Raw genomic sequence first — 23,217 nt, forward strand, 5'->3', positions numbered from 1 at the left:
TGGCCGTAGGTTCCTTAACCACTGATCTAACACCACAGGCTCCTTTTTTATAGGCAGAGTGTCATGTGGCCCAGGCTGGCCTGGTGCTAACTCCGTGGAAGACCCTCCCTGAACTTCTGTTACTAGTGTTACATCAAGATCAAGTGATTCTGGGATCTTAGCATCTTAATCAAATGATTGAAATAAAAGCAAAAAAAAAAAAAAAGAAAAAAGAAAAAGAAAAGAAAAACAGCCAGCAAAGTAGCAAGGAAATGTCGTTCAGAAGCCAAGTGATAGAAGTCACCAACCACACTGTCACCTACACAGCGGGCCACCTGAATCAAATGGCTCTCAAAGGCCCTGGCTTTCCTTTGAGGCGCCCTTTGATGGGGTCCAAGAGAAGGAGCTTGGTTGCTAAGAGGAGCAGCCCAGGTGGTTTTCTTTTTTGACTGACAGGCTTGGACATATATATATATGCTTCTACTCACGGCAAATCTCCTTTCCCACGGCACATATGATTTTAGCCATATGCACACCGAAATATGCGTAAGACTGCAAGTAGGGGACGTTCCCTAAAAGTTCCCTAGGAGAACACAGTTTCACTCACTGTGAATGCACTCAAAACCAGTTCAGGCCAGATCCATGCCCCGTCCCCACCCCCACATTCCCTTACCTAGAAATTTAAGCAGAAACTCTTCGCAAAGGGGCAGTTATTGGTGACTCATAGGGAGGGGGAGCCTCACTTCACTGTGCAGATCCGTGCAGGCCAGGGTGCAGGTATGTAAGCTGGTCCCCAGGTTAGCCTGCCTCCCTTTGGAGCATCCTGCAACTCTGCCTGGCTTGTGGGTTTTCTTTATGCCAGTCTTATTTAGGAACAGGGTTCTTTTCCTCGCTCAGGCTTTTCTTTTCCTCGCTCAGGCTTTCCTGCGCTGGATAAAATCTTCAGGGGGCATTTTGTAGCCTTCCCAAATTGGCCCAGGGGTGGGAGCTATGGCAGTCACAAAACAGGCCCACCTAGGAGGCAAGGTAAACATCATTTTCTACCCTCCTGTTGGCAGAAAGTTGATTTCAAAGACTCCCCACGTACACAGTGCACACAGCGCATTCCAGACAGCGAGGGAGAGAGGCTGGGAGGTTTGTAAAACCAGTTATTCAGTCCAGCCAGGGCAGAGTGGAATTTCCAATCAAGAACCACACCACAGCCAGACAACAAAGTAACAAAGTGTAGCCCAGACAGACAGGTGGGAGTCACAAGAACCCAACCGCATACTGAGACAAGACGCAGCCATTTCTTTGCCCTTGGGAGTCCAGGGAGGGTCCACTGCAGTAAGCCTGGAAGGAGGCGCTGAGTTGTGCACCTGGGAGGGTAAGTCTGAGAGGTGACATAGCCTGAGATGCTTCTGGACCTAAAGAAGGCCCTCCACAGTAATCCCCTTCTAAACAGGAGAGTGGATCATGGTGTGTGAAAAACCACGGAGGTGGCTATAGGAGGGAGGGGAGGGGCAAAAGTAAGTCACCTTCCCCTCCTTCCCCACCCCCACCCCCGTCCTCCATTTCCCCTAATACCCCCCATCTCTCTCTCTCTCTCTCTCTCTCTCTCTCTCTCTCTCTCTCTCTCTCTCTCTCTCTCTCTCTCTTACACACACACATAACCACACCTACACACACACACCATACACACACACATACTCACACACCATACACACAGACACACACACAGACACACACACACACCAGCTCTCTCTAACACTCTCTGCCCTGCTTCCCTGGAACCATCCCCATGGTCCTTGGATAACGGTGGCTGCCAAGGACCTACTTCTGGTCAGCCTTGATAGCTCATTGCCAAGAGCCCAACAGAGTACAAGGCCATGTTCCCTGTGGTGCCCCCTGTACATCTGACCCAGGGGATTGAAAATCCCCGACTCAGGCCACTGCAGGAACACTCAGATGCAGGGCCAGAGCTGTACTGATGGTAGGAGAGAATAGGGAATTCTGGGATAGGAGCTTAGAGACCCAAGGGATGAGATCCTTACAGGGTGGGGGAGATCTGCTGACAGAGTCTCTGGGGCTCAACCTTCTTCCTTCTCATCCCACCCAAGACTGCCTTCCCCTACAGCCCAGGGCACCCAGACAGCCAGAAACAAACAGTCAACATGAATTAGGGATGTAGCTCACTTGGCAGAATGCTTGCCTAGCATGCACGAGGCCCTGAGTTTAATCCCTAAACCTGCAAAAATCCAAATATGGATCAGAAGTTCAAGCTAGCCTTGTCTAGAAAAAGAAAAGAAAAAAAAAAAAAAACTAAACAACCCAAACTATTCTATTTACTTATTTGTAATGCTCAGCTCAGAGCGCTCCTCTCCTGGGAATGCCTCACAGTTCACTGGGTAAAAGGGATCTCTCTGCTCTTCTCAACGGCTACAAAAGCAACAACAGGAAGCCCTCACTGGTGGCAATATGAACCATACTTACTGTGCCCTCTCGGCAGTCCATAGATACATGCATGGCTTGGTGGCAGGAGCCAGCACCACTTACCAACTGTGACCTCGACACAGCACATTATCACAAATGTACTAACAAGACCCAAACATCTATGGACAGGACGTTGAATGGCTTCTCCACATACCACGCTCTTACCACAAAAGCCAAGGCGGTTAGTCAAATCAGCTTACAATGACCAAGTGACCACAATGCAAAAGGACACTCCAAAGTTCTGGGCCTCCAGCAGGTGCTCAATAAATGTTACTTCCTTCCTGTAGCTCACTCAGGGCTCACTGTTAGGCACACATCTCAAAACCTAATTCTGATGTCAGAAAACAAATAACAAACAGAAAAAACAACCACCTTTTCATGACAGCCACTTTGATCCAAGCTTACCTTCCAGAGGGAGGAAAGAGTCCTGTGGACTTCAAGGAAACACTCCAGCAAGTCTCAGACATTTGAATACTTGATCCCCACTTGGTGGGTATTTGGGGAGGATTAGGAGGTGTGGCCTTGCTGGACAAAGTTCATCACTGGAAGAGGCAAGCCTTGGGGTTTCAGAAGACTTGTAGATTGAGATGTGAGCTGCTCAGCTGCGATTCCCCTGTGCAGAACGCCCCCTCCAGTCTTCTGTCATGGACTCTAACCCTCTGGAACCAGAGGCCCAGAATAAATTCTTCCCTTTCTAAGTTGCTTTGGTGATGGTGTCTCTTCACAGCAAAAGAATAATAACTATGACACATCCTATGGTACATTCTACATCCATCAACCAGGCCACCGTGTGCCAGGCACTGGGACTGAATAGGTAGGTTATCGCCTCTGTGACTCAGTGGGCTCCTGAGTGGCCTCCATCTGCACCCCTCTCTATTCTCAACATGACAGGCTAAGGAGCTTACTTAAATGTCACAATGAGAGGAGCCAATTAACTACTGTAACCAGGGATGGTGGCATTTGGGTGAAGAGAGGGCCCGAGCTTCCACGGAGGAGCATCCAAGCAGGACCTCCGGGCCTAAAAATTTGTAACTGATCAAGGATCCTGACTTGGGAGCTGCGGTGTTTTGAATAGAAATGGCCCTATAGACTCATTTGTTTGAATGCTTGGCCCATAGGGAGTATGTGGCCTTGGTGGAGTGGGTGTGGCTTTGGTAGAGGAAGTGTGCCATTGTGGAGGTGGGCTTTGAGGTACTATGCTATGTCAATGATACTTCAGCTGCCTGCGGATCAAGATGAACTACTCTTGACTCCTCCAGTGCCATGTCTGCCTGCACGCTGCCATGTTTCCTGCCATAATGATTATGAACTAAACCTCTGAACCTGTCAGCCAGCCCCAATGAAGTGTTTTCCTTTATAAGAGTTATTGAGGTCATGGAGTCTCTTCACAGCAATAAGACCCAAAGTAAGACAGGTGTCAAGACAAAGAGGTGGCTGATTGCTCTGGGCAGGGCAGAGACCTCGAATATGCATAGGAATGATCTGAAGGTCTGTGAGTTTCCAGATGCTCTGCAACCCTTGGTGTCAAAAGGACACCAGTTATAGTACAGGGACTATGGGTTCTGTTTTTTTTTTGAGACAGAGTTTCTCTGTATAGCCCTGGCTGTCCTGGAACTCACCCTGTAGACCAGGCTAGCCTCGAACTCAGAAATCCGCCTGCCTCTGCCTCCCAAGTGCTAGGATTAAAGGCGTGGACCACCACTGCCCAGTCAGGTTTTTCTTTTTTTAATGTCTGAGAAACGTTTTAGATACAATTGGAGCACCTTTTTAAATTATTTCTTTATTTTATACACATTAGTGTTTTGCTTGCATGTATGTCTGTGTGATGGTGTCGGATCCCCTCAAACAGGAGTTAAAGACAGCTGTGAGCTGCAGTTTTAATGTGGACCTGAAAGGGGTATGCTTAGACCCAAGAAGATTTTAAAATACACCCTGGAGGTCAGCCATAGTGATGCACACCTTGAATCCCAGCACTTGGGAGGCAGAGACAGGAGGATCTCTGTGAGTCTGAGACTAGCCAGGTCTATATAACAATTTTCAGGGCAGTCAAGATTATAGAGAGAGCCCCTGACTCAAAAAATAAGCATGTCTTTGATCCTCATACTTGGGAGGCAGCAGTAGGTAGATCTCTGTGAGTTCAAGGCCAGCCTGGACTACTGAGCTAGTTCTAGGATAACCAAGGCTATAACCTGTCTTGAAAAACCAAAAAATAAAAATAAAAAACCAAAAAATAAAAATAAAAAATAGCTGGGCAGTGGTGGTGCATGCTTTTAATCCCAGCACTTAGGAGGCAGAGGCAGGCGGATTTCTGAGTTCAAGGCTAGCCTGGTCTACAGAGTGAGTTCCAGGACAGCCAGGACTATACAGAGAAACCCTGTCTCGAAAAACGAGAGAAAGAAAGAAAGAAAGAAAGAAAGAAAGAAAGAAAGAAAGAAAGAAAGAAAGAAAGAAAGAACCATGCTCCATAGGAAGCCTGTTGCAGGGCTCAGGCCTCATAGCATACAAGGTAGCATTGGCAGGGAAGTGTCAGGGAAGACAGCCAGGGGCCAGAGGTGGGTGGCCTCTTCTGCTCCCAAATTAATGGCTAAACTGGAGACTTCACCAACTGCTAATTGGAGCTAAGTACAGGCTATAACGGGAACTTCCCTCTTACACACTGAAAACAAGACACTGGGGGCTTTAGAAAAGTCAGAGAGAGCCGGGCGTGGTGGCGCACGCCTTTAATCCCAGCACTCGGGAGGCAGAGGCAGGCGGATTTCCGAGTTCGAGGCCAGCCTGGTCTACAAAGTGAGTTCCAGGACAGCCAGGGCTACACAGAGAAACCCTGTCTCGAAAAACCAAAAAAAAAAAAAAAAAAAAAGAAAGAAAAGTCAGAGAGAGATAAGTAGGAAGACAAGGGGTTGGGGATGGGGAATGGAGAGGAGATGCCTGGCATCTTAATCCTTCCTCCTCAGCTTTGAGAAAATGAAAAACAAACACAAGGCAGGTGTGGTGGCTCACACCTGCATATCCTATTGCTTGGGGGACTGAGGTGGGGCAGGAGCTGTGCCACAGCGTAAACTCCCGCCTCAGAAGATAAGAAGAGACCATTGTGAACACTACCCGAGCTCCCCGCCCCCCTCCACGGACAGAGCTGCTCTGAGCCTGACAGCAGAAGCCCACATTACTTAGAGGCTCTTGGGGTGCTGGGAAAGCCAGGGCCCTCTCTGAGTTCTATTCTTCCTCTCCATTCTAAAATACAAATGCAACGATCACTCCAAGGCTCCCCTGAGATGGCCAGCCTCCTTTGTGAACTGTGACCTACTGGTAAGAATCCTGATTCTTTCAGAACAAGGTGGCACAATGACAGAGTCTCCAGAAGAGCCAGACACAGTCCGTGGGGATTTCCATGTATCCCAAGTCCACTGGTCCCCAACTTTGTGCATGTTTGGACTTGGATTGCCATATGCTGCTTAGACTTATCAATTAGGTTTGTGTGTGGGGGTTATCTATGTCTCTCGGTGTGTCTATGCCTGTCTGTCTGTGTGTAAGTGCCTATGTCTCTGTGTGTATACATGTGTATCTATGTCTGTCTGTCTGTATGTATGTGTCTATGTCTCTCTGTGTGTATGTGTATCTATGTCTCTGTGCGTGTGTGTGTCTATGTCTCTGTGTATGTATTGTGTGCCTATGTCTATGTGCCTATGTGTGTATGTGTGTGTGTGTGTGTGTGTGTGTGTGTGTTACTTCTTCACCTTATCTTTGTTTTGAGACAGGGGTTTTCTCTCTGTACCCCAGCCTGGCTTGAACTGGTAATCCTGTCTTCCCAGCTTCTAGAGTGCTGGGATCACAGGTATGAACCACCCTGCTGGATAAGATTTTTTCTTTAAAATGGTGACTTCTCTGAACAGTCCCAGACCTAACCCAACCAGCACCTATAAAATCAAACATTCAAGGTTCTTATTTTCTAAAAAAGTTTGTTTGATGTGTATGTACCTGAATGTAATGTATGCACACTACATACATGCCATACCCAGAAGAGAATGACAGACGCCCTGGAGCTGGAGTTATAGCCTGTAACTAATGAGCTACCCAGTGTGGATGCTGGGAATTGAACCTGGGCCCTCTGGAAGAGCAGCAAGCTCCCTTACCCACTGTGCCATCCCTCCAGCCTCTTAATTATTTTCAGTAACAAACACTGCTCTTAATACACAGATGGACCACAAGACAGTGCTGTGACCTCCTGAGATAAGCAGGCAGATCCCGGCTGCCCAACCCCCTTATTGTGCAGATGGCAATCTGAGAGGCACAGTGATCACTCCCCCACAGTGTCACACAGTGAATTAGCCACTGGTCAGCAGCTGTGACCCAGTTCTCTAGACTCCCAGGCCAACTGTCTCCACCGAAGGCTGCCCTTCCTCCTCAGGAATATGAGTTCTCACGCCCTGGCATATCCTCTCAAGAAAATAAAATAGAAAAAGAAAAAAGAACCATTTTCATGACAGTAAAACTGGTTCTACTTCTGCTTCTTGCAACTCCAGGGAGCCTGATGGGACCCAGACCGGGGAACCTCAGTCACTAGGGCTCTGCCCACTCCTTCCTTTCCCACACTGGACCATGGTCAGTTACTTCCCTGGTAGAGCCCCCACCCCTATTCCAGCACCCAGCTTCTTCCAGTCAAGCCTCCAGAGGATCCAAAACTCCCAGCCGCCAAAGAAACGTTTGGTGACTAAAGCCATCAAGCCAGGATGACCTCGAAGAAAGAAATGCAGAACAAAAGAGGCTACCTGCAGCAGGCACTAGGTAGCCAGCCAGCCAACCAACAGTCCTGTCAGAGCCGCACACACTCACAGGAACAGGGAAGGGACAAACAGCTGCTCCCTGGGGCCTGCAAAGGCAAGCATGTCTAGAAAGCAGTTGAGCTGGGATCGACAGGCGGAAGAGCTCTTCATTGTTAGCTCCAAGAAGACAAAGGAAGAGGATGTGGCCCTGAGGCGGCACAGGGGGGTTTCCTGGCTGCAGAAGGCCTAGCTTAGGGGCCTGAGGACAGAGCTCCATTGGCAGGGTGTTTCCCTAGCATGCAAGAGGCTCAGACAGATGGGCACAGGGATACCCACTTTTGATCTCAATACTCAGGAAGGAGAAGCAGGAGGATGGGGAATTCAAGGTCATCCTCAGCTACATAGCCAATTCCAGGGTAGCCTGGGGTAATGGTTTCAGAAGGTTTGGCCCCCCCAGAGATTTTTGAATGCTTGGCCACAGGGAGTGGCACTATTAGGAGTTGTGGCCCTGTTGGAGTGGGTGTCACCTTGGAGGGTGGGCTTCGAGATTTCCTAGGCTCAAGCTACACTCAGGGTAGCTCAGAGACTCGGGCTGCTGCCTTTGATCAAGATGTAGAACTCTCAGCTCCTTCTCCAGTACCATGCCTGCCTGCATACTGCCATGCTTCCTGCCATGATGATAATGAACCAAACCTCTCTCTAGGCTCCCCATCCCCACAAGCCCTTCAGGCCTCAGGACTCCCGTAGTAGCTCTGCTTACTGGCTGCTGCCGCCTGACTACAAATTCCATCTTTTCTGCAAGTGAGCCCTAGGAACCACACAGAGGTGTCATCTTTAGTCTACTTGGTCAAGCCAGCCTTGGCCCAGGGGTCTAGCTCAGAACTGTACACATGTACAGTGTTGACAGCTACCTGCTTGACACTCCTGGTGTGTGTAGACCCTGCCCCACCCCCACTCCCGATCCCCCAGAAATGCCTTGTCCATTTCTCTGGGTTCTGGGACCAACTCTCAGAGCCTGGTGGAACATTCCTCACATGGGCCCATTGTGTGGCTTTCAGTCTCTGCTGGTATACCCCCAAGGCCCTGGGTAATGAGATGGTTAATACTGTATTGCTTGCTTGCCTTCTTGCTGTGACAAACAATCCAACAAAAGCAATTCATAGAAACAAAGGTTTATTTTAGCTCGGTGTAATCCAGCATGGCAAAGGGTCATGTTGACAGGGTCTGTCAACTTGACAGGGTCTAGAATCATCTAGGAGATAGACCTCTGGGGATATGTATGAGGACGTTTCTAGAATAAGTTAATTGAGGTAGGAAGACTCTCAAACATGGGCTCCGGGACATGGGGCAACAAGGTCCCACATGCGAAGTCCAAGACTGCATGAAATGGAGAAGACCAGAGGAGGAGCAGCTCTGGTCATCCCTCTGCTTCCTGACTGCGGCTGTAATGTGCCCCCTGCCATGCCAGACTACACCGAGCTAAAACAAACCTTTGCTTCTATGAATTGCTTTTGTTGCACTGTTTGTTACAGCAAGAAGGCAAACAAGCAATACAGGCAGGAGGGCCCCATAACCTGTCACCCTTGATGGGTCGAACCTCTCAGCTAGAGGCCACACCACCTGTTCTAGAAGCCAGGGATTCTTGGAAGGCAGCCTCCGCCAGCGTGACTGGTTCTGAGGCTCCTCAGCTCGCTCTCTGTGCAAGGGGACGGAACATTCCTCAGGCTCTTAAAGACTTTATTTTACAGGAGCCTCTCAAAGCCCTTGAGGGGTGTCTACAGATGAGGGTTCTGGGAAAGGCAGTCCTTTACCCAGTTCACACAGAAAAGATGACAATGACCTAGGTCTCCTGGGATGTCCCTGCCAACAGCCCTGACAATGAAACGTCCCCTCCCAGTGACTCTGACCCTGACCCTAAACTCCATATACAATCAAATCCCCTCTCCCTCTCCACCCATATCTGGCTTCTTCTAGGTTCCTCCTCTGCACCAGCCTTGGCCCTGCCTTGCCTGCCTCATGGCCTTTGTACTTTGCGCCCTGCCTGCCTGCCTGCCTGCCTGCCTGCCTGCCTGCCTGCCTGCCTGCCTGCCCTGCCTGCCTGGGGTGTTCTCCACAGGATGTTCCTTGTCAATTGCAACCCCCCCACACACAAAAGCCAGCTCCTGGTGAAGACTTTCCTTGACCAGAACACCTAAAGTGGGAATTCCTAGCCTTTCCCACTGACTCCTGGATTCCCACCTTAGCAATTATGTCCCTCCAAGGGTTTACCCAAAGACCTTTCTTGTTCATGGTTGTGTCCTGTACTGTATGTGTCTGGTATACAGGAGGTGTCAACTCATTGACAGAATGAATTACTGTGCTTTCCCTACCTGCCCTAGAAAGAACAGCTGGTCTAGCCTAGAGCCTCCTGTCTCCAACTAAGGTGTCAACCCAAACCAACTCATGTCCAGAGTCCTTTCTGGGTAAGCCTTTCCCTGTGCCCTGTGCCCTAGTTCACCCAGAAGGCATCTTTGCTGTAGGTGGTGCAGGCTGGCACTGGAATTCCGAGATCAGTTCCTTATCTGGTTTCCTATGAACCCCACCCATGGGTGTCCCCGTGAATCACCTAGAGAGAAGAGAGGCAGAAGGAGGGCTGGTAGCCCTGCCTGTTTCTTTAGAACCAAAGCCACAGGTGCTGGGTCCGGTTGTACAGGTTGAGGTAGCCATTCCTCTGCAGGAGAGAAAGGGGCCTGTGCAGAATTCTGGACCCTACAGCTGTTCCTTTATACAACAGGGACACTAGAGGGCTGCAATCCTGCCTCACCCTGGTTCAGGCTAAGGGAGGCCCAGACCCGGGCTGTGGGAAGGCCATTCTCTGGCTTCCAGCTGGAGTTTCACTGGGTTCTCTTTAAAGCACCTGCCTGGAATGTGAAACGAGCCCTGCCCAAAGAATCAAGGAGAAAACACCAATTCCGGAAGTAAAAACCTTTGCATGTGTACAAGACGTCCAAACAGATGTCAATCAATATGTGACAGAGGTCCCATACTGGGGTAGGATCAAAGGTAAATTATTGTCTTCATGTTTTCCTAAATTGCTTTAAAAAAAATTAGTCAGGTACTTGTATGATTTTTCTCAAAAAACAGGGCTCATTTTCAAAAAGAAAAAACCTGCAAGAGTCTGGTGTGGAAGCACACACCTGTTAGCATTGCTCTCTAGGCTGAGACAAGAGGATCACTGGGAATTCCAGGCCAGCCTGGGCTTCATGGTGACTTCCTGGCTAGCCTGGGCTAGGCATTCTGTCTCAACAAGTAATGAAAATCTGTCAGAAACCACTTTGCTTTCTATCTGCTATCACCTACCAGGACATAGGTGGAGGAGGATGACTGCTCGAGAGTGGTCACCTCCCACTCTAACCCTGGAGGTGTGAGCTACAGGGGGTGGGGGGCGGGGGGCGGGGGGGGGTGGGGGGATTGAAGGTTGTGAAGACACCTATTTCTTGGTCTGGGGGAGCATTCTAAGGCAGCTCCTCACTTTGCTCCAGACTCTGGTTTCTTCTGGACCTCCAGAGGGGCTTTAGGGACCCATCCCAGGGAGGCCGTGGCCCTCCTGGAGCGCGCTAGGCAGTGCCCTGTGTATATAAGGAGTGGAGTGTTTGCCGTGCCAGGCCCAGCTCCCAGCTCGGTTTACATATCTGTCCACTTACTCCCAGCAAGTCTGGGCGTGCTCTGCTCTTAACACGCATTTCACGGATAAATCCTCAGAGTTGCCGCCGCTGGGTGCAGAGTTCACACTCTGACAGCGAAATACAAAGATCCAGGGACTGTAGAATCGGGACTCTAGTGCTAAAGGTAGAATGCTCACTGAGCAGACGCACGGTCCTTCAAGGATTCGCTCGCCAGCACCACATTAAAAAACCCGGGCATGGTAGTTGCATACTTGTAATAAATAGGAGTATTTGGGAAGTGGAGGCAGGAGGATCCAAAGTTCAAGGTCACCCTCACGCACAATAGGAGTTTGAAACCTGGACTCAAAAAAGGGGGGAGGGGTGGGGTGGATGAAAAGAAGGGATGGAGAGATGGCTCAGTGGTTAAGAGTTTGCTGCTCCCAAGTCCAGTTCTCTGGGCAGCACACTGGGCAGTTCACAACTACCTGTAACTCCCGTTCCAGATCTGACACCCTCTCTGGCCTCCTCAGACACACACATGCACACACACGGTACACATAACCTCATGTAGGCGCGCGCACACACACCCATAATAAATAAATACACGAATCTTTAAAAACAGAAAAAGATTCTGAGGAAAGGCTTAGAAGACTAGCCTATCATTACAAATTATTTCCTCCTGCACTTGTGACCTCGGCCACCATCCCTCCCCATTCACCACTACTACACAGGATTCTTCCCTTCCTGATTCCTCAACGACACTACACACACATACACACACACACACACACACACACATGAACACATACATACACACATACACACACACAAGCACACACCCACTCATACACACACACACACACAAGCACACACACATATACACATACACACATACACACAAACACACACACACACACACACACAGATCCAAAAGGAGACCCAACAACAGGCTTGGCTTTCTAGAGAGCCAGTGGCTGGCCGTGAATTCAGCCTAACCGACTTGAAGTTATGCCTCAAAATCTGGCCAACAGCAAGGAATTACACACAGTGGCCAGGCTCAGCTCTGTCCTAGGTCCAATCCTAGCCCTGTGGGTACAGGGCAAACTCCATCACCCTCAAGCCCTAGGCTCTCCCTTCCCTTTGTACTACGCTCAGTCCTAAACTGGTATTCCTAGTGAGCCACACCCCTGACCTCCAGGAGCCCAAAGCCCAGCAAGAAAAAGCAGTGTGTGAGCCGGGCGTGGTGGCGCACGCCTTTAGTCCCAACACTCGGGAGGCAGAGGCAGGCAGATTTCTGAGTTCGAGGCCAGCCTGGTCTACAAAGTGAGTGCCAGGACAGCCAGGGCTACACAGAGAAACCCTGTCTCGAAAAAACCAAAAAAAAAAAAAAAAAAAAGCAGTGTGTGTAAACAGATCTCCAGGATGTCCTGGGCAATGCTAAAATTAGAGAGGTGACCCCTGTGACCTCAGGGCACACGTGTTACAATAATTCACCCTGCCTGTGGGAAGAGGCAGCTCGGGGTGCCTCTGGGTGAGACTCACAGTGACAACATGGAGACACGGTAGAAGGAGCAGGGGGACCTCTGGGCCAAGACGATGAAACTAGAATGCTCAGTTCAGCCCCGTGGGGTGACCCTGAGCACATCATTCAAGAAGCCCCCTCAGTGTGGGGCATCAGAACAGGGGGTTCAGATTGGAAACAACCACAGAATTCCCCAGCTGTGGCCAGAGAAATAAAACACTGGCACAGCCTAGACTGAAGACTGTTAAGACTGCCACATAGAAAGAGGGCAGCCCCTTGGGGCCTGTGAGATGGTTCAGTCTGTAAGAGTTCTTGCCTTGCAACCCCAGCAACCTAAGTTTGAGCCACAAAACACACGAAAAGGTGGAAGGAGAGAACCAACTCCAAAAAGCTATCCTCTGTCTTCCACATGCAAGATATGGGACTTGCAACAGATGCATGTACACACACACACACACACCATAAACACGCAACAATTAACCAACTAATTAGAAGACAGAGGCAGGCCCTAGCAGATCACAAAGTTTACAAAGATTTTTCTTTGAGTGAAGTCCTAGTGATTTGGTTTATTTGGTAGTGTTTGGCTAGTATGCGCAAAGTGAGCCCTGGGTTCAATAGTTAGCATCAGATAAACCAGGTGGTGATGCTATAATTCTAGCATCCAGTAGGATCAAAAGTTCAAAGGCATCCTGAGACCCTGCCTCCCAAACAAAAGCACTAAAGCATTAAATGAAAAGATGAGGCTTCCCACATTTCCTTGCACAGTGAGGAAAAAAATAATACATAATATTATCAATATAATATTATTAATATAACATTAATATATAAAATATATAGAAACAATATATAAGTGGTACATAAGTAAATAATAATATGTAAATATTACATACTGCATGTGTATGTTTGTACCGAGGTCATTCTTTGCCTTGGATAACTTAATAGCAGGGTTCCCTCTGTTTTAGACAAGCCAGGGAAGGAAGGGGAGGGTGCCACTGGCCGTCTGCTTCACTTTTAGTTTTAAGACAAAAAGACCCCTTTTAATTTTTTTAAAATTGTATTTATTTTTATTGTGCATGCATGGGCGCATGGGTTATAGGGAACACATGAAGCTAGAGAACAACCCTAGAGTCAGGTCTCTTCTTCCACCTTTAAGTGGGTTCCGGGGATCAAACTCAGGGTGTCAGGCTTTACCCACTGAGCCATCTTTCTGACCCCTCCCCCCACCGCCCTTTCTACTTTTTATTTATGTATCATTGCATGCATTTTCTGTCAATGATGGGTTTTTTTGGAGGGAGGGGAGGAAAGGGTTTATTCAGCTTGCATTTACAGATCACAGCCCATCAATGGAGGAAGTCGGGACAAGAACTCAAGCAGGGCCTGAACCTGGAGGCAGGAGTTGGTGCAGAGGCCACGGAAGAGTTCTGCTTACCTGCTTGCTCAGCCTGATTTCTTATAGAACCCAGGACCACCAAGCCAGGGATAGCACCACTCACAAAGGCCTGGGTCCCCCAAACCCCCATTGATCACTAATTGAGAAAATGTCTTACAGCTGGACCTCATGAAGGCATGTGCTCAGCTGAGGCTTCCTTCCTTTCTGATGAGTCTCGCTCGCTTCAGTCAAGTTGACACACGAAACCAGCCAGCCCAGCTCCCTTTTACATTCTACATGGAACAGTCCATAGAGAAGATGCTAAAGATGCTCTTGCTGTACCCATACAGAACGGACTCTAACGGAGTGTCACAATCAGTATCTTGATGCTACGAAGAGACACCATGACCACAACAACTCTTATTAAAAGACGGAGGAGGAGGAGGAGGAGGAGGAGGAGGAGGAGGAAGCATTTAATTGGGGCTTGAAGAGCAGTGAGTAAAGGAATGGCCAGCTAACAACCTGCACAGTGTGAGACCCGTCCCATGGGCAAGCACCAATCCCCAACACTATTAATGAGACTCTGTTATGTTTATAGCAGGAGCCTAGCGTAACTGTTCTCTGAGAGGCTCCACCCAGCAGCCGACTGAAACAGATGCAGAGACCCACAGCCAAACATTGGATGGAGGTCAGGGAACCTCTTAGAAGGGTTGGGGGAAGGATTGAAAGCCCTGAAAGGGATAGGAACCCCACAGGAAGAGCAACAGTGTCAATTGACCTGGACCCCTGGGAACTCAGGGACTGAGCCGCCAACCAGGGAGCATACATGGGCTGGACCGAGGCCCCCAGCACATAAGTAGTAGAGGGCTGCCTTGTCTGGCCTCAGTGGGAGAAGATGCACCTAATCCTGAAGAGTCAATGACGATCTTTATAAGCTAGGCATGGTGATATATGCCTACAATCTCAGGATTTTGGAGGTACATCAGGGAGATTATGAATTCATGGTCATGGGGCTGGAGAAATGGTTCAGTGGTTAAGAGAACTGGCTGTTTTCTCTTCCAAAGGATCCAGGTTCAATTCCCAACACTCTCATGGCAGCTCACAACTGTATATAACTCCAGACAGATCTAAGGGATCTAATACCTTCTCCTGGCCTCCATGGGCACCAGACACATATGGCAGGAGCCTGGGTGACCTTAAAGCAGCTCTTCAGGAAGGTGTGCCCCCAGCATAGGTTACAACTCCCCCATGACTTTGTAGATGAAGCCCCCCCAGTTCTTCCCCATCAATATACTCTACCCCCCTCCCTCATACCCACCACCTCTGGCCAAGCCACACGCACTTCCAGCGGAATTATATACAAGTGGTTGGGAAGAGTGGCCAGAGTCCCTGTAAAGGACCATCAGGGAGGACTGTGCAGTGTGGGAAGACGCAGGGTGCTGATAGAGAAACAACTATATGATGGTTTCCCCCTCTGGGATGGAGATCAAATCCAGGGGCTGCTCACACTGTGCAAGAAGTGTTCTTGCACGCTCAGCCCAGATGGAGCCCCTTCCTTTCCCTTATCTGTTATGCTTGGAATAAAAGCTTTGCTGGTTTCAACAGCACACAGACAAAATTGGAGCAATGTGGGCAGGCTTAGAAAAACCACCGCCGCCGCTGCCCTGTGGGACGAGGGATTGACCTCCAGAACGTGTATGGGACTCCACCAGCTCAACAGCAGAAAAGCAGTTCTGATTTTACACCAAGGTTCTCATCTCTAAAGACATTTCTCAGGAGACAAAGAGTCAAGGAGGGCCAGCAAGATGGCTCAGCAGGTAAGAGCGATTGTTGCTTACTCCTGACGGTCTGAGTTCGATCCCCAGAGTCAGAGTGGAAGAGAGAACTATCTGATCCAGAAGTGTCCTCTGATCTCCGTATGTGTGTATAATCCATATAGCAAGATAACAAATGAATAGTTGACACTATTTTGAAAAAGCATTTAACACAGCTTCCATGCAGGCAAAACACTTATACACAAAATAAAAATAAATAAATCCTATTAAAAAACAAAACAAGGGGCTGGTGAGATGGCTCAGTGGGTAAGAGCACCCGACTGCTCTTCCGAAGGTCCGGAGTTCAAATCCCAGCAACCACATGGTGGCTCACAACCATCCATAATGAGATCTGACTCCCTCTTCTGGAGTGTCTGAAGACAGCTACAGTGTACTTACATATAAATAAATCTTAAAAATAAAAAAATAATAAAAAAAAAAGAGACCAAAGCTAAAAGAGCCTGACAGAAGATCAGAAGGTTCACTGTGACAAGATCTCCCTCTCCCTCTCCCCCCTCTCCCCTCCCCCTCTCCCTCTCCCTCTCCAGCTCAGGCTGGCCTCAAACTCATAGAGAGAGAGAGTGAGCCACCTGCTTCTTCTGCCTCTCAAGTGCTGGGACTAAAGGGCCACCACCGCCCTGCAAGCACTCACACTCTGGGTTGGTAAGTAAATAACCCTTGCCCTGACCTGTCTTCTTGCCAGGGAGGAGGCAGGAGATTGCATCCAGATAATGGTTTTTTCTGTAAATGCTTTTCAATTAGCAGGAAACTCAATCCAGACAAATTACTTAACCGGCAGCCGCCCGCTGCCACCCTGCAGTCACCCTGCAGTCACACTCTGGTACCTGGAGCCATCCCAGCAGCCTTGCCCACAGCTGAGTTCTTGGCCTGGGTGGGGAGATTTTTTTTTTTTTTTAAGTAGAAATACTGCCAGAGATGGCTTGGTTGGTACACAGCAGGCTTGGTTGGCTAAAGAGGGTGGAGTGGGAGGTGGGGAGGGGGCTGCAAGGGGCAGTGATTTGGGCTTTGTGAGCTCTTCTGATTTCATAGAACTGTGTTTTACTTTGACAATGTTTGGGGGGTGGGGGGTCTGTACCTCACCAGGTTCAGCCAGCTCTTTCCTCATTCTCTCTCACTACTAGTCCTAAAAAGGGATGCTGTGGGTGTGCAAGACAGGGTATAACACATTTCCATTTTACAGGTGGAAAGGGGGAGGCATGAAGAGCCAGTGGTTACACACTGAGGAGGGAGAGGGAATGGGACCCCCTACCTTTCCACTCTTGTCCTCAACTTTCCCTTTTGTCTCTGACTTATAGACAGGACTAAACTGAGCAGAATCACCATGGTCTCCCAGGCCCATCCAGCGTTGGGGGTTTTCAACCCTGGCTCACACTGCAGTTGTGTGAGGAGCTGAGGTACACAGTAATAAACACGTGTGCCAAGGCACAGGGATCTGTTGGAAACCTCCCAGTTAATTCTGATGCAACTTTGGGTGAGAGCCTCTGAGTTATAGCTCAAATCGTCTATCCGAACCTTCAGACTCCCTGCAACTTATACCCCACGTCTCTGCCCCACCCTCCACCCTTGGGAGCCTAGCAACGCTGCTAATCTTTCTTTCGGGGTACCTGGAGTCGAAGCTAGCCAAAGGCTAGAACCAACATTTCTGAGACCCAAAACAGAGATATCATTTGCCTACAATATGCCAGTGAGTCTGGGACATAGCAGGACTAGAATCAAGATGTACTGACTGCCAGCAGGGTCGCCTTGTAAAGGGCTCCCATTCAAAGGCAGTCTTGATGGCCAGCCCAGCAGTTCCTGCCCACAGAAGAAATGCAGTAAGGAGCTGAGGAAGAGGAGAAGAAAGACAAAGGGAGAGAAAGTGGAGGAAGGGAGGGAGGGAAGGAGGGAGGAAGGGAGGATCTTATTTTCAGGGGACCCTTTGGGACCTCTGAACAAGCCTATCTACGTACACACTTCTGGAGAGGTGAACATAGAGCCAACCTGTGGAAAGATATCCTCATGTCTAGACTGAAGTCCAGTTATTCTAAAATGCCCTGATAAGCCAGGGGTAGTGGCACACCCCTGTGACCCCAGTACCCAGTGTGTGGGAGGTACAAACAGGAGGATCCAACGTTCAAGGTCATTGTCAGCTACACAGTGAGTTTGGGACCAGCCTAGATGACATGAGACCCTGTCTAAAAGGGGGAAAATGTCCCTGGGGACCTTTTAGCTTATACCATTCATGGTCAAAGATTCTTGCCCATAATAACATTAATGGTGCCAGACATGGTGTCTTACAACTGTAACTCCAATACTTGGAAGGCTAAGGCAGGAGGATTACTGAGTTCAAGACTAGCCTGGACTATTTAGTGAGTTCTAAATCAACCAGAAATGCATAAGATGCTGTCTCAAAACAAATAAGCAAACACACACACACACATATATATACCACCACCACCACCAGCTAGACTAAGCTATAGTAAGACCCTGTCACAACAATAACTACAACAATAATAATAGGTGCCTTTAATGCCAGCACTTGGGTGACAGAGGCAGTTACATACAGAGGCCCTGTCTCTAAAAAAAAAAAAAACAAAAAAACAACAAAAAAAAAAACAATAGCAATAACAATAAATACTAATAATTATTTATTGTTAATATTTTTATAATTATAATATAATAATTATATTATTACTATCTCCCTTTTTTTTTTTTAGCTCTCTGTGGTCTCATCTTGGCCTGCGTTATTTTACTTCCACAACCATCCAAGTGTTTGGACAGTAATAATTACTGTCTCCAACTACAGATGAGAAAACTATGGTCAGAGAAATGAAGGAACTTCCCCAGATCACTCAGCTAGGAAGTGGCGGGTAGTATTCAAAGCCTGGTTGTGGGCAACCAATGCCATCCTGATCCTCTATGGGCAATGCCAGAACTCATGAAAATAGCAACACCACCCAGGAGCCGCCGGGTTGTCAAGTGGAATGCTGCGCTCCAACAAGAAAGCATTTCCTTCCAACAAGGAAGAAAGCAAGATGCCCAAGAGAAACATCTTGGCCAGAGGAAAGGCACAGGCAAGTAGCAACAGGGGCCAGACTTGGAATCCAGGTGGCCACAAGCACAAAAGCTGCCCACCTTTGGCCAGGCTGTGGAGAGTCACACCCTGAAGGCGTGGTGGGCGCAGCCAACATCTTACCCACGCCCTACAGAGCAGCCAGAGGATGCACAGCAGACTCGGCTGGCGAGCCGGACCCCATCAGGTAGGAGCTCAGCAGCACAGGTGAACAAAGTGCTGTCCTGTGGGCAACAGGGCTCGAACGCTGAGGACTGACTAGGCTGCTGGAACCGAGCAGAGCTGGGACCCGCCACGGTATCCCGGTTCCCAGGGAACTGGTGCGAGAAGCCCTCGCGCACTCCCGGCGGCCTCTCTGAGTGGTTGAAGCTGAACCCAACCCTGGGTCGAGTGTTAGGGGGCCATCGAAGGAGTGTGGACCGTCCCATACCCCACCCGGACCCCGGCTCCACGGGCTCCATCACTCACCCAGAACACGGTGGAGTAGATGATGAGAGAGAACTTGAGCCAAAGATAGGAGAAGCGCGCGCAGTAGCGCACCTGCTCCGAGTCCCCGCGAGGCATCTTGGCTCCCGCGCGGGGCTGCGGGGCTGCCTCGATCCGGCCACCGCTCCAGGCCCCACCTGCGGCAGTCCCGCGGCCTGGCCCGCCACCCGCGCTCTCTCCCAGGACTGACACAGGCTCGCCGCAATCACCGCTCCGGCCAGGGAGCGGACAATGCCGGCCGCCAATGGACGCGAAGGGGCGTGTCGCGCTGTCGGGGCGTGGTTTCGATCCTAGGGGCGTGGCTTAGGCTACAGTGGACCGGGCGAGAGGAGGGGGCGAGACTCAAAAAAGGAGCGTTCCTATGCGTAGACGTCCTGGATCTGGATCTTAGAGTGGGAGCGTGGGACCTGGAGAGGCACAGAAATAAGGGCGAGCGTGCCCAGTTGTGTATTAGAAAACAGGGTGCTCGCACTGTAGTTCAGTGATAGAGGACTGCCTAAGAGCCTGAGTTCCTAAGCACCATCAAAAATAAGGCTGGCTTTCCACGAGTGTGGTTGAATACTGCGAGAAAGGATAGGGATTGACAGCGACGGTGGAGACAGATAGGAGGAGGCAGAGACAGGCGGATCTATGTGAATAATCTGGTCTGCACTGTGAGTCCCAGGACATCCAGAGCTACTCAGTGAGATCCTGTCTCGAAAACAAACAAACAAACAAACAAAAAACAAGCAAAACAAAGCAAAATACCAAGTGTGTCGTTGTTGCAGTTACATCCTAACACACACCTTTAATACCTTGCATTCAGGAGACAGAAGCAAGTGGATCTCTGAGTTTGAGGGCAGCCTGGTCTACATAGCAAGTTTCAGGCCAGCCAAGGCTATGTGTGACACTCAGTCTGAATAAAACACAAAACAAAAACAGCAAGCGAGTGTGTAAGAGTGATGGGTCACATCCTGGAAGGTCACCAGTCCAGGGTGTTCCATTGGAGCAGCAGACTTCCGGAGACAGATCTGCCCCAGGCTCATCAAGACCATGGAAATTCCCTTTTGGCCTCCAACTCTGCTCCCCGAAGTTCTTCTCCCAGAAAATCCTCTTCTAGGACCTTCTACAAACCTAGTCACTACTCACTCACTCAGCCAGGGTCTGACCTCCCTCCAGCCTTCCCTTGGTGGGCTGGGCCACAGGTGGCTATGAATCGTTTTCCTTGGTAAATGTTCCCAGCTGTCTTCTGTTGTTTTCCTGTCTCCGGCCTAGCCTGGCTCTGTGCAGAGCCTGAGAACCAGGCAGTCTGTGTTTGTGACAAGCGGTAATTAAATGCATAGCTGCTAGTCAAAAGCTCTGAAAGTTCTGAGTCGAGTGGTGAAAGTTCTGGTGGTGAATCTGGGAATGGCACCTGTAGTCGAGTTCCCTGGGCTGAGAGGGAGGGAGTGTCCAGGAGGTGGGCAGGCCAGGTGCTAATCCTGGGAGAGAGAGAGACTGTCTGAATGCCATTGAGTCTGTGGGTGCTCTTGCATCCAGAGGAGATGTTGGATTTCTTGAAGCTGGAGTTATAGGTAGTGAGTGGTACGCCAACAGACGTGGGTACTAGGAACCAAACTTAGGTTTTCTGCAAGAACAGGAAGCCCTCATGAGCCTGAGCCATCTCTCAGGGACTGTACTTTTTGTTTTGTTTTTAGAAACATTTCATTATGAAGCGCACACACACACACACACACACACATTAATTAAGAATAGGCTGGGTAAAGTATCTTAGACTTTACAGAGGTGCTCCTTCACATAGAGGCAGCGCACAGGGCTAAATCCTTGGGGGGGGTGAGGGGGGCACACTTCTGTCAGCTTCCTGAATCCTGTCTCTCGAATGTCCTTGAGCAGGCCTTTCCTGCAAGGACGGACAATTGAGTCTTAAGTGATTTTACTGAAGTTACAGGAACCGGTTTTGTGGCTACCTGCTCATAAAGGTTAGCATTGTCACTATCTGCACGGGCCTGAGAACATGTGCTGAGATTTCTCTTCATGATAACCTGGCAGGAACATTTAGAGGGAAGCTATCCTTGACAGTAATGGCTCCGATCATGGATCGAGAACAAGGTAATGATTCTACGCATCTGTGTCCTTGGGTAAGTCTGCAGCTATATATACAACTGGATCCAAGACTCTCTCTGCATCTCTGAAACAATGAGGTCTGACCGTTTCTATTCAGCCCAGACAACCTTACATTCCTTCCTCAACAGATCAGTCAGCAAATGTGTAAAAGCACAGAAGAGGTTAACCTCAGATGCAGGTGTATGCTAATGATGTAATGAGTGTCCGGTGGAGGAACAGCTGGTGCAAGGGCTTGCACACAGCTTCCAGGAGAGCCAGAGGGCGGGGCAGTGACAAGGAAGGAACTCTTGTCTTTCTTAACTCTGCAAAGGACAGCAACTTCTGCCTAGATGTTGAAGGTAAACCAAACCAGAGACTCTACTTACTTCCTGTTATGGCGCAGGCCACTAGTGAGGTTTATGTAGAGACAGGTGTGGAATCTAACCTGTCGTTCAGAAGACAGCTAGGGAGATCCAGTGATAGGAGGCGCTGAGGTGGAGGTGCTGAGGTGCAGGCTGTGAAACCGTGGGGGCCACAGGTTGAATTGGCCTATTTCTAGCTCGCAGGCCCCGCACACCCCAGGGTAGTTATGACTTTGGCCCAGCAAGAAATCATGAACTTACTCAAAACGTTACAAAAAGCTCTTTTGCAACTTTTTTTTTTTTTTGGTAACTTGATCACATGCATCTCAGACTTGTACTTTGTAGACAACAGTGTCCTGTCACGAGATATCAAAACGGTAGCTTTGTCTGGTAGAGGAGGGCTTGATGAGGGGTGGGTGTGGCTCGTGAGGAAAGAGATGTCTGGGATCAGCCCTAGGTTTGGTTTGGATAAGTTTGCATTGCACAAGTAGGCAGATGCTCCTGTCATTTACAGAGAGTGAAGAGGAAAGGCAGGAATAGATGCCAGTAGATGTTGGTAATGGTGGTAGTGATATTGATGGTGATGATGATGATGATGATGATGATGGTGATGATGATAGTGGTGAAGTGGAAACTTAAGGGTTCTTTGGCCCAAAGTCTGTTAGACGGTGTTTTGCTGGGGCAAACACATGAAGGAATGTTTCACTGAAGTGGTGGGTGATGGGCTAAAAGGGAAGTTAAAGGGTTTAAGAACCATCATTAAAAATAGACACTGAAAAAAAATTAAAATTACGTGGTGGTGGTGATAATGGTGATTTAGAATCTCGGAAATAGCTTTTGCTGTAAAACAACAGCAAAACAAAAACAAACAAAACTTCAGGGCCACACTGCTCTGAAAGGTAGAGCAGTTTGGAGAAGTACGGGAGGGGTTTCTCCAAACCAAATATCCAGTCTTTTTCTTGGTTTTCCATCCTGGGCCCCAGGTTCCTGTGCAGTCTTTGGGACATCTTTTCAGGAAGTCTTTTTCAGTCCTGTGACAGGATCCTGAGGCCACATGTTGCTGAAGATAGTATGGGGCTTGGGTTCCCATACCATCCTGACTGTCCATGAATCTGACCCCTGGCTCCAAACAGGCACCAGCCAGCTCCCTCCAAAGCAAGCTGGGATAGACACTCCGTTATGATCACACAGAGGGCTGGATTTCCCCGGTGCCTTCCTGCCTACCTTCTTCCTCTAAACCCTCCAAGGCTGCCCCCTCTCCAATCCCTCTGTCCAGGGTGGCTGCCATCTTGTTTTGCCTGGACTTGAAAGTGGATCCATGGATTAAGGAATTGTCATTTCTAAACTGAGACTACTCCTAACGTACCATATGAGCTTTCCAGGCTGAGGAGTTTCTTGGAATACAGGACTGTGTGTGTAAACATGAGAGAATCCTTGAAGAACCAAGGAAGCCTGATTTCCCATCCTTCGGCCAGCTCACGGTGCTTAGAGAAAGTGTCCTGAGAGAGACAGGGTCTTATGTCACTCAGACTGGCCTCCAACTAGTTAACCATGATTGTGGTGGTTTTGATGAGAAATGTCCCCCATAGGGTCGAGTTTTTGAACACTTGGTCCCCAATTGACGTGAACTATTTTGGGGGGTCGTGGGAGGAGC

The 23,217-nt window shown here is 49.2% G+C and overlaps 1 protein-coding gene across 1 annotated transcript in view; it reads right to left on the reverse strand.

The window, feature by feature from the left end:
- The window catches only part of Tspan15 (tetraspanin 15), a 41,009-nt gene extending 21,666 nt beyond the window's left edge, over positions 1 to 19,343 (reverse strand). Inside the window, exon 1 of the mRNA XM_021174820.2 lies at positions 19,102 to 19,343. Within this exon, the coding sequence (XP_021030479.1) occupies positions 19,102 to 19,197 (96 nt within the window). The 5' untranslated portion in view covers positions 19,198 to 19,343. The remainder of the gene's footprint in view (positions 1 to 19,101) is intronic.
- Between the last annotated feature and the right edge of the window lie 3,874 nt (positions 19,344 to 23,217).

Source organism: Mus caroli, unplaced genomic scaffold (genome assembly GCF_978045245.1).
Source record: "Mus caroli unplaced genomic scaffold, Mus_caroli_1 scaffold_9, whole genome shotgun sequence".
Classification (NCBI taxonomy): Eukaryota; Metazoa; Chordata; class Mammalia; order Rodentia; family Muridae; genus Mus; species Mus caroli.